The sequence below is a fragment of the Dasypus novemcinctus genome, chromosome 6, assembly GCF_030445035.2.
Source record: "Dasypus novemcinctus isolate mDasNov1 chromosome 6, mDasNov1.1.hap2, whole genome shotgun sequence".
NCBI lineage: Eukaryota > Metazoa > Chordata > Mammalia > Cingulata > Dasypodidae > Dasypus > Dasypus novemcinctus.
In genome coordinates this window covers 23,801,938-23,814,899 of record NC_080678.1, presented here as the reverse complement: position 1 = coordinate 23,814,899, position 12,962 = coordinate 23,801,938, and the positions used below count along the sequence as shown (strand labels likewise).

The 12,962-nt window shown below is 52.6% G+C and overlaps 1 protein-coding gene across 17 annotated transcripts in view; it reads right to left on the bottom strand.

Moving 5' to 3' along the window:
* AFAP1L2 (actin filament associated protein 1 like 2) overlaps positions 1-12,962 on the bottom strand; it is a 114,001-nt gene that overhangs the window by 23,092 nt on the left and 77,947 nt on the right. For 9 of the 17 annotated variants that reach the window (XM_058298342.2, XM_058298343.2, XM_071215660.1 and 6 more), the window contains 2 exons: positions 11,838-11,932; positions 4,811-4,901 (listed from right to left, as the gene is read on the bottom strand). In XM_058298342.2, coding sequence (XP_058154325.1) covers positions 4,811-4,901; positions 11,838-11,932 — 186 coding nt within the window. Of the gene's footprint in view, positions 1-2,047; positions 2,132-4,810; positions 4,902-11,837; positions 11,933-12,962 lie in introns of all 17 variants that reach the window. The other 8 variants (XM_023589232.3, XM_058298339.2, XM_058298338.2 and 5 more) reach the window with 1 other exon arrangement.

The following is a 12,962-nucleotide window of genomic DNA, read 5'->3' as shown; positions in this document are numbered from 1 at the left end:
CAACCACTGTGTTTGTTTTGTTTTGAAAGAACTCCAGAACTCATCAAAGTGCAATCATGCATGCTTCTCTTACACATTCCACCTCAGTGTGGCCCTCACTCCCCTGCAAGAGTTGCTCTGCTCTCCTGGCCTCACTGTTCTGTTCACTGGAGGCCAACAAAAACTACTCCTGAAGAAAACAAAGAGACCCTGAAAAACAGGACACGGAGCCGGGAGGACAGACCTCAGGATTTCCCGCCCAAGCCCTGGCTCAGCACAGGAACCCCATCTACGGCCACCTTGTGCCATTCCAGCCTCTGGCTGAATTCCCCACGGCCAGGGAACTCACTACCTCCAGGTCACTGGGCACTTCTTTCCATCACGGGCCAGCCCCACCAGTTAGGAAATAGGTCCACCCCCCGCACTTCCCTGCAACTGCTTCTCAGTGGTCCTTGTTTTTCCCCCAAGTCAGGGTGACAGAACACCCCTTTCCTCCACGTGGCACTCCGCAGAAAAGAGACAGCCCACACCCCCAAGTGCTCCCTTCTCCAGAAGCCCCTTCTACTCTGCGTAGCTAGGTTCCTGCATGCTAAGGAAACAGACCCACATTTGAAGTAGAATACAGGAAAATGGAACAGGGTCACTGCAACATTTATTGTATCTATAATGGCAGTGACTCTGTTTTGATCTCATATTTCTAAGAAATAACATTTTAAATAATCAGTTTTCTTGAAAAGTATTGTGGTCCTACTCTACTTCATGGCTTAATAAAAAAAACTTGCACCGTTTATAATTTCAGAGCAAGGATGCACCGTTTATAATTTCAGAGCAAGGATGACCAAGTGGCAGTACCCAGGGCGGGACCCTGAGCTCTGACATTGTTGGTGGCAATCTGGCAGGCTGTTGTTTTGAAAGCCATTAAAAACAACAACAACAACAACAACAACAACAAAAACCATATTCTCTGAGCCAGTAATCCCAGTCCATGGAGTTTGTCCTGGAAAACTAGTGTTAAAAAAAGGAGGGGGAAAGGTTACCTGCAGGTAAGGTCAGCAGAAGGGGACTGGGTAGGTAAAGTGTGACTTCATGCACTTAGGAACATACCAGGCCACTCAGATCAATTAAGACTCTGAAGACTAGTGGCAATTCAAAAAATTCCTTTAGACAGTGGAAAGGCACAATTAAAATTACATATGCAAATAGACAACACTGTGAGGCAAGATGGAGCAGTCAAAGCAGCTGATTTGGTAGGGTGTAGGATCAGGGCGATTTTAAAACATTTCCTCATTGTCAGTATTGTATTCTCTTGAATAAGAATGATTCAAGGTCACTGGAAAACTCCCTTCAATAACAAAAATTAATAGAGGGAGGCCAGAAAGTTGAGAGTGAAGAAGTTGGGTAAATCCCCTCACTTTTTGGTGCTTCTGTGTTTTTCCCATGTATTTCATAGAGAATTTGAACACCTGCTCATCCCCCTCCATGGGTATCAGGAAGGGAATTGAGAAGAAACAGCACAGTAGCTGAAGAGGCTGGGAGGAAACTTAGGGCAAATGTATTAACGATAGGATTTACCCTTAAGAGAATCAAACATGACATAAACGTAGGATGTTCTTAAAACATACTTGGCTTCCTGGAGTCACAGAGCCAACAGGGGTGAAAGGCAGGATGCTCAGGTAATTCTGTCCCCATATTTGCTGTCCCCAGGTAGGCTGTGCCCTACCGTGTCCACTGAGAACAGGCGAAAGAACAACATACTGACCAGTAATACCCCACATTGAATTGTTCCTCAAGCGAGAAACACTTTTATCGTAAGACCATAAACCACATCGAGGGCTACTGCTACAGCAGCTAGCATGCAGTGCAGAGTCTTTAAGCCGTGAGTTTGGGTGCCATGGGCAGGGGTCTGGAGAGGGCAGGGTAAGTCACTCCTGGAAGGCTGACACACAGGCATGGACGTGCAGGACCCATGCGTAAGGGCAGTGCCCCCCCTTGGAGCATGCACCCCATCTCTGGGAGCCAGCAGCAGGCAAGGAGACACTGGCGTTCTGGTTCTGGGGGCAAGCAGTACCCAGAGTGATTGTGGCGTAAACAACTCCTTCGGGCACCTGCACCCATCTGGGGACTTCACTGGGGGGACATCTGCCAGAAGGACCTGTACGATATGCAGAGGCAACAGAGACAAGACAGAGAGAGACAAGATGAAGGGGCAGGCTCAAGTTCAGAGATCCAGATCCAGATGTGGAGGCACAGCTGCCTGTCCACCAGATATCAGTGCTTTCCCAGAGGAGGTAGGTGTAGGCCTATCACTAGAGGCACCCATGAGCTTCATTTCCCAGCCCCCTTTACATCCTGAGATGACCATGTGGCCACGTGACACCAACAGAATGTGGGAAGAAGGGATGTGTCACTTCTGGCTGGCGCTTTTAAAAAGTGGATAGGAGTTCTCTACTTTCTATAGAGGACTCTGGGGCCCTAGAGGATGGCCAAACCTGGGTTCCTAAAGTACCTACTGACCAGTAATACCCACACAGAGCTGTTACAAGAAAGAGAAACAGATTTTTATTGCATTACTAGAAACTGAGCTTGGGGGTTATTTGTTACAGCAGCTAGCATTACCCAGCATGAGAGGTCATAAATGAAGTACTCGATCTCTCAGCAAGCAGGGCAGGCCCTGTTATCTCCAGCACAGGCCATCAGAGCACTTACTAATTTTTACTTAGAGGAAACAGACCCAGAAGAGCAGTGTGGGGACAGTGCTGATGAAACAGGATGAGAGTCTAAGAGCCTGATCTTTTGCTGGAAGTCAGCAGAATGGCCAGCAGTGAGCCACCTGGAGCCAGGAGCTGGACCCAACAGCTATTCTCTTGTGGCAGCCTGCACAGCCCAGTGCTCAGTAGGTCAGGTGTAGGGGACACAGCAGGACCCTGAGGACAGGCCAGTGCCTAACCCAGGTGAAGCACTGTCCTTTTAGTAAGTGTGAACCCTTCACGTCACGTCATCCTCCAGGAGGGCCGAGGCGATCTGGCCTTCTCCCCCCACCTTGACTGTCATTTCTGGAGCTGGATTTGCCCCATCTCCAAGTTTTCCTGACCTCCTCTGCTTGGTGAGTTCAGACTTCCTTGTGGTGACCCCAGTCCTGGCTGTAACCGGTGTGAATTCACCACTGAGAGAGAAATGCCAAGGAGCCCGGGTCTTTCTGACAACTTGTGTCTCTCTCACACAAAGCTTGAGATGAAGTGTCCTGCCCCCCAGCAGGCGCCCTGGGAGTGTCTGGGAGGCAGGCCCCCATGGGCACTGCCTGCAGCTGGAGACCAGCTCTGGACGCTTGGGTGCTCACCGTGGGAAGTCTGCTTCGAGATGTGTCCAGACATCAGCGCTGCACCCTCGGCTTAGGTCTGAAACCACAGCCCAGACCCGTGACTCGACAACGCCTCATGTGCTCAGTGGGTTAAAGCTGAGTGACGCCTGCCTACAAAACTAGCCCCTCACGACAACCTCAGTCAAAACAGACCCATGCCACCCACTCAGCTGCTAGGACCACAAGGCAGGTAAAGCATGGAAAGAAGCCGGCGTGGCTTCAAGTCCCAGCTTATCCTAGCTCCCTTTCTTTATGCCCGCCTTTCAGCCGAGTTCATTCCCACCACCAGGAATTGTGTGTGCTCATCTCTTCTGTTTGCCAATTCCTTTATGCTCGCAAAACCCTTTCATTTATACTGGGAGAAATCAGAAGGAGGTAAGAAGAATATGAGAGAAGCAGAGTGCAGCTGCCCTGAGGTTAGGGTACAGCCACCTCTTCCAGAACCTTTGGGGCTTTTCCGTGTCTAGAACCCCCTTACCAGGTGCATTTCTAGTCTTTCTCAGGCTGCGAGCCACTGGCCAAGGAAAAGGAGCTCCAACATCAGCCCTGTCCCCAAAGCCTGTTCCCCACAAACATCCAGGGCCATCTTTTAATGCCTAATACATTAGGTCAGTCACTAGGTAAAGGCTTGCGGTCTCATTCAGAGCAAAAGTCAAAGACTTCAGCATGACCTGCAGGCCACCTGCATGTCCCTGTCTCCTGTCATTGTCCTCTGCCTCCTCCTGTTCCAGCCATGCTGTTCCTCAAACTCACCAGGAAGAGCTCAGGGCCTGGCACGCACAGTCCTCTCTGTCTGGAAAATCCTTCCTGCAAATATCTGTTATGACCTACTCCCTGCTTCATTCGGGAATCTGCTCAAGGTCAAGCTATCAGAGAGGACTTCCCTAGCTAAAACAACACCCCCTGCTCCATTTTCCATCCTAACGTGTACAAACACCTACCACATTACAGGTTATCTTTTTGTGGTCTGTCTTCTGTCACTGGAATGTGAGTGGCTCGTCTTGAGCATGGCCGTGCCCCTGATTTCTAGAAGGGTGCTTGGCACAGAGTGGGGGTACAATAAATAAGTGTTGAGTGAATGTATGGAAGAGCCTGGAAACGGGACCAGACTCAGCCTGCCCACTGTTTTCCTTTGCTTACCAGGGCCTTGGTCCCCTTGGCCAGCACCAGCCCCCTCCATCACATGGCAGTGCCAAATCTAGCAACCTCCATGTGGGGATGCAGAGAACATCAGACCCCAAAAACTTGGGTGCCATCCCAAGCTCTTCCTTCCATATGGGCTGGGGCTCCCACTCAGAACAGAGGCCAAATGCCCTGTGTCCCACCATCAGTTGGGCCCACCATCAGTTGGGCCACACTCTGAGCTGCTCTTTGCTTTCCAGCCCAGGATGGGCGTGTCGGTCAGCACCAGATTGGCTGACACAGGCATCTGCACAGGAAATGGTAAGACCCCTCCCGGGATGCTGGGTGTACCATTTAGAGATGTATCGTACGGCTCAGCTTCTTCATAGTAACCTTCCGGAGACTCAATCTTTGGGATGGGAAGCTGTTTCCGTTCTGGAATCTGTGGAATGAACAAATAACAAATATTTTCAGATGTGCCACACCAGGGAACAATTTAGTTAACCCTCTAAGTTAGGAGGAGGAAGTCCAGGAGAAACGATGCCAACTGACTTCAAGTCAGTTGGGAAGCAGAGCATGGAGCATCACAACCCCATCGATCACCCAGCCCACAGCATCCATTTCACCCATCTTCCACCCAGCCCACAGCATCCATTTCACCCATTGATCACCCAGGCCATAGCATCCATTTCACCCACAGCTAAAAGGCTGTGGGCAAGTTGCTTACCTCACTGAGCCTCAGTTTTCCTGCTGTAGAATGAGGATCACACACACAAGATGTCGTTATGCCCATAATGCATAGTGCACATCAAGGTCCAGACAGGGCTGCCATGGCAGCTGTCAAGGCTGGCCACAAAGCATTTGGTCTATCCAGTGCCCCACTGAGAAGGAAGGCCAGGTTTCTAAATCCTTGGCGCTTGTCATGATGTATTCCATCACTCATTCAACAAATATTGGATGGTTCCTGTGGACGTGATGCCAGGGACACATCCAGATGTTCAGAAGTGAGTTGTAGAAGACCTTGCTAGGTGGAGAATGTTTAGAAGCTACTTGGCAAGTACACTGGGAGTCGTGCTATTACAGAGATGAGTTCTGTGGGAGCGGGCAGTATGAGAGGAGCATTTAGGATGCACAGAGGAGAGGACCTTTGAGCTGAATCTCAAAGATGCTCATGGCTTCCTACAGGGATGGGGGTGTGTGGGCACATTTTGAGTAGGAAAAAACATGCAACTGCATGGTACATAGAGCATGAGATCATTCCCTGTCCCTCCATTATCCCACCCATAAAATGGCTGTTGGATGTGAAGATAACCTTACAAGCAATAGCAGAGGGGGAAAAAAAAAAGAGGTAGATTATTGCAGGAATGTGACCATGCACAAACCATAAATGCATGAGCAACACTGAACATGAGTCTCTGGTGTCTTTCTGAATCACGAACCCCCTGAGAGGAGAGCCAAGGGAAACCTGAGGTGGATTCCACGTGACGAAGCAACCCAGAGCTTCAGATGGCTCCAAGTAGAAGTGATATAAGATTCTTTATAGTAAGGGGGTGGGGAAAGATCATGGAGTAGAGGCCAACAGATGGACCTCATGGGGGCCCTGAGTTCAGGTGGATCCCTAAGCCTTTGGGGATTCCCTGGCCTATGGCAGGGGCTGGAAGCCGGAGTCCAGATACCCTTGCCTTGGAAAATGGGCTTATTTTTAGGAACTCCCCTTGTCCCGGCCTAGGAGATGGTAGGAAACTAGTCAGCCTGGGCTCAGACCCCTGTGGGCCTGTACCCAGGATAGGCTCTGAGGACTTTCATTTCCAGCTTCCCCAGAGCAGAATAATGCTCCTGGGGCTGATCCACCAAAACCAGGATCCAAGTCCAATGTGGCATGGAGTCTAGAGTCTATTTAAATGGATCTCAAGTTAGTTTAACAGGGTTTAAATTCTGGATTTAGGACTTCTTAGCTTTAACCTTGCATATGTGACAGTCTCTCTGAGCCTCAGTTTCCTTCTTGTGTAAAATAGTATTCAATGAGACAGCAGTGATGATGTCTCGACAGTGCCCAGCACGCATTGCCTACAAGGAGGCTGATGTTGCCCTGGTCTGAGGACCCTCCACACCTGGGAATCTTCATGCTGAACAGTGAGGGTGCGCTGTCCTGGAGGCTGAGACACAGCTACGCAAAGAGGGTCAGCAGAGGCCAGCCCATCACCTGGGCCCAATAGCGCGCCCCTTCTGACTTGACTTGGCCTCACACCAAGACTCGGAGCCAGGCTCCCAGCCTTCAGCCCGGGCAGGGCTGCTGACAGCCGCCCCCGAGAGCGCAGCCCCCAACTGGCAGGGAGGAGCAGGGGAACGCTGGTCCTTTCCCCAGCAGGCGGGGGACCGCACTGGGCTGGCAGATGGAGCTGCTGAAGGGAGAATGTGAATGGCACCTCAGGCAGGGCCCCTTCCCAAGTCCTGGGTGAGGGGCTTCTCTACCAGGGCCATCCACGCAGTGGTTGCCAATAATAGCTGCTAACGGGTGAACTTCTGCCTTTGCCGCAACTGGCCTGGTGAGAAGTCTCTTCTCCCTCGGCCATTCCTGGCCACCCAGAAGGCTCCAGGGTCAGAGGAAGGGTCAGCCAGCTGCCATCATCCTCTAAGGGCCAGCTGCCTGGCCCCAAGGAGAAGGCACCCTGTCATCTCAGGAGTGATAAGGTATCTACAAGCAGGTCCAGACTCAGGCCTCCAGAGCTGGCTGGGCCTCCCCTCCAGCCTCCAAGCCCCACTGGGACCCTTCCCTGTAGGTGGAGGCAAGTCCCAGCTGGAGAGAAGCTCCAGACCTCCCGGATCTGGCTCCCTGTCTGGATTCCGTTACGAGGACTGGGCTAGTGGGGAATGGGCTCCTCTGCAGGGGGTCATCGGCACCTACGCTCTGTCTACGGGTCTGCCATTCTGGTTAGGGGTGGAACACCAGGGAGGGAGAAGTTCCAGGGCCATTTAAATCCTCCGTATATGACACATGCTTTATGAATCTATACAGAGAGGCAGTGTAGGGCAGTCGTGAGAAAGCCAAGCTCCAGGCCGAGGGTTTGATTCCTGATCTTGGTACATTCTAGCTGCGTGACTCTGGACATGTTTCTTGACCCCTCTGTCCCTGTTTCCTAAGCTATAAAATGGGGAAGAACAGACCTGCTTATCCCATTGATTGTTGTAAGAATTAAAACCAGCACTATTACATACTCAGTAAATATTAGTTTTTCACTAACCTGAAAAATTAAAATGTAAAAGTATCAATCAGAGGGAGAAAAGTTGCATGGACATGTGTTTTTTGGAGAAAGGAAAGATGTACCCTGGAAAGATACAGACCAGACTTTGGGGCCTGTCCTGGCTTATCCTGCACCTTGAGAAACAGGATTGGGTCCCTCCTGGGGCAACAAAAGACATGCACTGGGGCAAGTTAAAGGATAAAACAATTTGTGTACAATTCAGAAGAGAAGAACTACATGACTCAATGGCCTATTAACAGAGTTCAAAGGAAAAAAGATCTTAATCTCCCGGGGTTAATGATGAAGGACTATTATTTTAATTATCATGATGATGATGAAGGTTGTGACTAGTAAATGAAGATGCAGAAGACATTGGATTTCAAAACACGAAATGGTTTTCTGGTGGCTCACAACAAAGGACAGGAAGAAAGCTACTGTCTCCATACATAGAGATGGTTCAGGAGGAAAGACAGAAAACTGCACTCAGCGTGGTCTACCAGCAGTCCGCAAAGCTTCTGCAAAAGGCCAGATAATAAATGTTTTAGGGATTTGCAGGCCATTTGGTACGGCTATTCAACCCTGCTGCTATAGCTTTAGAGCAGGCACTGACATCAGGTAAACAGCAGGGCTGCGCTCCGAGGAGCAGGCAGTGCGCCGATGCAGTAGCTGGTGGACCCCTGATTCAGACACAGGAGCTGAAGATGACGGGTGGCCCACAGGGCACAAGGCATCCTTGCAGCTCTAAGCTCCTGCCCAGAGTGCCCTGTGCAAGTTTCCCAGGTTGGAGGTTCACCGAAAAGGCCAGCCCCGGCTTTGCAGCCTGACATTGGCAATGGCCTTTGGTGGGGTGAGCTGCTTCCTGCAGAGCGTCTCACTTACGACCTGCACAACTGTGCGTTCAGGCCGCAGAGGGGAGGGGGCGGAGATGGCCGTGCTAGGCAGGAGGATGAACGTGGCCAGCGACCATCTGTTCCTCCTGCGGTGACCACGGCAGCTGGCTGTGCAGACGGCTGCCTGAGTCACCGTCCCCGCCCCCGAGGCTGCTCCAGACCCCTCGCTGCCCCTTCCCCTGCTGGACTTGCTTGGGGAGGTTGGTGAGGAGAACCCAGGGCTCGGCGCGGGCTGGTGGCACCCTGGGCCGGGGCCCGGCAGGCTCCAGCTGCTGCCACCAGGGGCCAGGGCGGGAGGGGCCTTCAGGTGCAGGCGCCACCACGCAGCCCTGGCGCTCTGGCACAAGGGTGGGGAGAGAGGTGGTTTTCTCTAAGGCTGCAGGGTTCCCCCGGCCCACGCTTTGCTGCAGCTGCTCTGGTTTATTTCCTCCGTCAGAGCCAGCAGCCACAGCTGCTCCCCTCTACCCAGACACCACCCATCTGGGGTCTTGGACGGCCGCTTCAGCCCAGAGCGGTGGCCCGAGGGAGAGGCGACGTGTGCTCGCACGCACATGGAGGAGGAGGGAGAAGCCGTGCTTCACGCCACCCCCTGTGCACTCCACGCTCAGGGGCCCCCTGGGGTGAGGTGTGTGCCCAGGCCAGGATAGGAGGGCCTTGGGAAGGCTTGCAGCCGCCAGCACTGCCTGTCCTTCTCAGCAGAGAAACTCTACAAGGAGAGCGCCGGCTCATACTGAAAATCTCCCCAGGGCCTGGAGTTTGTCCACAGGAACAACTGCCACATGTCTCAAGGCCCCCCCCCCCCAGAATCGTGATATTCTTGGGTGGTGACATTTTCCCCAACTCCACCACCAGGTTTCTCTCAAATGCTGACAAATCCTCTCCTGGCCCCTGGCCCCGAGCAGCTCCCGTCACGGATGATGGGAAAGCCTGCTCTGGAGGAAGGCCGTTGGCCCTAACTCTTCTGCTCCTCACCTCGCTTGAAGGCCCTGCACTCCATACCCAGAGCCCCGGGCCCTCTGTGCTGAGGTGTGGGAGTAATGGAACCCAACAGCATCCCAGGGGCTGCGGGGACTCGTGGGCAAGGAAGCCAAATCCCCGCCCTGTGACCTGGTTGACTTTATAACTACAACCCCCTCGCCCAGTCCTGAGCCCTCTCAGGTCGCCACCATGTTTGTTAAACACAGATTCCTGGAACCCATTCAGCACCTCTGGACTCAGTGCCCAGAAGACTCGGGCACGTCCATTCCCACCCGCCAGGTAGGGACTCATAAGCAGCTGCCCCATGGATGGCAGATGGTGGCATTTCTCCTCGGCAAAGGCCAGAGGCCTCTGGGTCAGGAGCAAAAGATGAATCCAGGATAGGAAAGTTCCAGCCCTGGCTCAGAGCAGCCACGTTTCCTCACCCACCACCCAGCGAACGACGCCTGGAACACACCAGAAAACCCTTTGTCGGAAACGCTGCTCTCTGTGCGTGGTGTGGAGCAGCAGCTCAGCGAGTGCAGTGACCAGCATCGTTGGCAGCATGGGGGACACCAGGTAACTCAGAACCAGCCCATCAAGCGGTGCCCAGTCTGAGAGGAGTCCTGTAACCCAGCTTGGGGGTCTCATCTGATGGGAGACCGTCCTTGGCTCCAGAACTGCCCCAACTACCCCACATGGTGGAATGACAGACGGCACCCCACTTTGGCCACGGGAGAGGGGCTAGAGGAATCCAGCCACCCCCTGGGGAAGGCTTGACTGGAAGGGGCCTGGTCTGAAGCCATCCGGGGCTTGGGACTCTCAGCAGTGATGTAATTCCATGGGTCGCCCAGTGGGAGCTTGAGGACCATAGAGCCATGCAGCGCCCTGCTGGTGCTGACCCCGGCACCCCTGCTCCCCGTGGAAATCCTTCCTAGCCCTAACCCCACCTTAGCTAGGAAGCCTCACCTGCCAAACCCAACAGAGGAAAGAACATGGGTTCAAAATCTGACCCTGCTAGTTCAGGGCTGTGTGACATTAATCCTTCTAATCCTTGTTCTCCTCATCCATAAAGTATAAACACCACTCCTTCCCTCACTGCATACTAAGAGAGTGCTAAGTGCTGTACAGCTTAACCGCTAAATAAAGCAATTCTGGGAGACAGATGCTAACATTCTTTCCATTTAAACACAAAGAACAATGGACCAGAGACCTTAAATAACGTGTTTAAGGTCAAAAAGCTAGTACTTGGCAGAACCAAGCTTGAAGCCAGGTCTGTATGATTCTATACAATTCATTCCCCCCATTCTTCCTTTCTTCCATCTATTCATCCACCCTCCCACCATCCACCCACCCATCCAACCTTCTAACCATCCACCCACCTACCCAGCCAGCTATCATCCATCCACCTATCCACCCATCTAAACAAATATTTGGGTGTGGCCCACTGTGTGCAGGCAGTGGGCATGAAATGGTAAATAAGAAACATGGTCCTGTCCTAATGGAACTCATGTCTGGTGGGGAAGACAAATAATAAACGAGATCACATCAATGATGACAAATGCCATGGAGGGGTAATTGGGTGGCAGGGCAGAGTAAGTGGGCAGGAGTGGGATGGGGATGCCTCACGTAGCCAGGTCAGGGAAGGTCTGTCTAAGGCTTCCTGAGAGATGAGGAGGCAGCAGCCATTGATGAGCAAGAGGCCAGGAAGTACAAAGTCCCCAAGGCAGGACCAACCATGTGGTAGGGATGGAAAGGAGGCCATTGTGACTGCAGTCCTGTTAGCAGAGTGAAGAGCAAATGTGACGAGGCTTGACACATAGCTACAGCCAGCTGGTATAGGCCCTGGGACTATGTCGAGGGATGAGGATGCGTCTTCCAAGTTCAGTAAACACCACTGGCAGGTTTTAAGCAGAGAGTTCAGCGAGATATGATTTACATGGTCATGACCTTTACAAAGGTCGCTGTGGCTGAGCTAGAGAATATACCTGTCCAGGGCCCTGTTCACATGCAGCTAGGGAAAGAGCCTGGTGCATGGCAGGCACATGGCAGCCCTTGATCAACAGTCTCCCTCCACTCTCCAAGCCTGTCACCTGCAGCATCTTGGGTCCTAGGGCCAACAATGATGAGGATTACTTTGGTCTTTTCTCTCCCAGCACCTGGCTCCATGCCCGGCACATAGAAGGTGCTCAGAAAATGCCGGGTGCTTGATGGACCAAAACCAGTAAGGACAATTGCAAGTTCAAGGAAACCAAGTCAGGGAAATCGGGGTTTTGGACTGATACTTACAATCTTGGGTGGTGGGAGGTCAGGTAGGCTCTTCTGAGGGGCCGAGGAATGCTGGCTGGGCTCCCCGTTGGTCAGCGGGTCCTGCTTCTCAGGTGCTGTGGGCGGGAAGCAGAGAAGGGCTTCAGTGAGGGGTGCCCTGCCTCACAGTAGGATCTCATTACCCAGGAACGTCTGGTCACCTGGACCAGGGAGCTCTGTTTGAGCAGGTGTTCATGACCAGGGCAGGCAGACCCAGCAGACCATTGTCTTCCCTCCAAGAATGGGGCGCCTGAGGGCCTCAGCCACGGACAGCCTGTTTGGACTTACTGGAATGCTTCCACACCCTCTCTCCTGCCTGCCCGCCCCATGTCAAAAACAGTCCAGCCACAGCGCTTTAGCAATCCGCAGAGCTGTCCGGTGGTCACTATATTGAGACACTCTCCACTCCGACCCTGTGATTATGGCTCTTCCTTCCCACAGTTTACCCAGATGGCAAACAGCCCTGGGCAGAGTGGCCATCTGTCAGGTGGATGAGCTCTGCTGAGCCTCAGGCTTGGCGGTGGAGCAGGAGGTGGAGGAAGAGGCACCCAAGGTTCTTTTGGAGCCTGATCATTCCAGCCCAGGCAGCCAGGGGCAGGCAGGTCTGATCCCTGGGCCTCGGTGGCTGATGTCTTGCATCTAAGCCTCTAGCTGGTACAAGTAATCTGCCACCAGTCCCCTAAGACTGAGTGCTTTGGGGAATCGTGCTCCCACCTCTCCCTAAACCTTTGCATTTGGGTCACAGGCTTGGGAGTTGATGCCCCTTCCCTTCAACCAGTTGGCTCTGCAAGCTTCTGAGCCTCCCTGGGCTCCTGCCAGACCAGACCAACTTCTGGAGGCTATGACAGGGAGAAGCAGTGCACAGAGCACAGCGGGAGAGTGAAGCACCAGGGAAGACAGAATATGTCCTTCCAAAGGAAGATACAATGTTCTGCCAAGGAGAGCACCTTTGAACATTATCTTTGAACATCAAGGTAGTTACTGATACCACCATCCTCCTGCCCCCACGAAAACCCAGACTTCTCTCAAAAGACATAACCTAGGACCGTGGGATTGGAACTGTAAATAGCTGCTTGCTTAGAATATCTGAATTATGACTTCCTATTC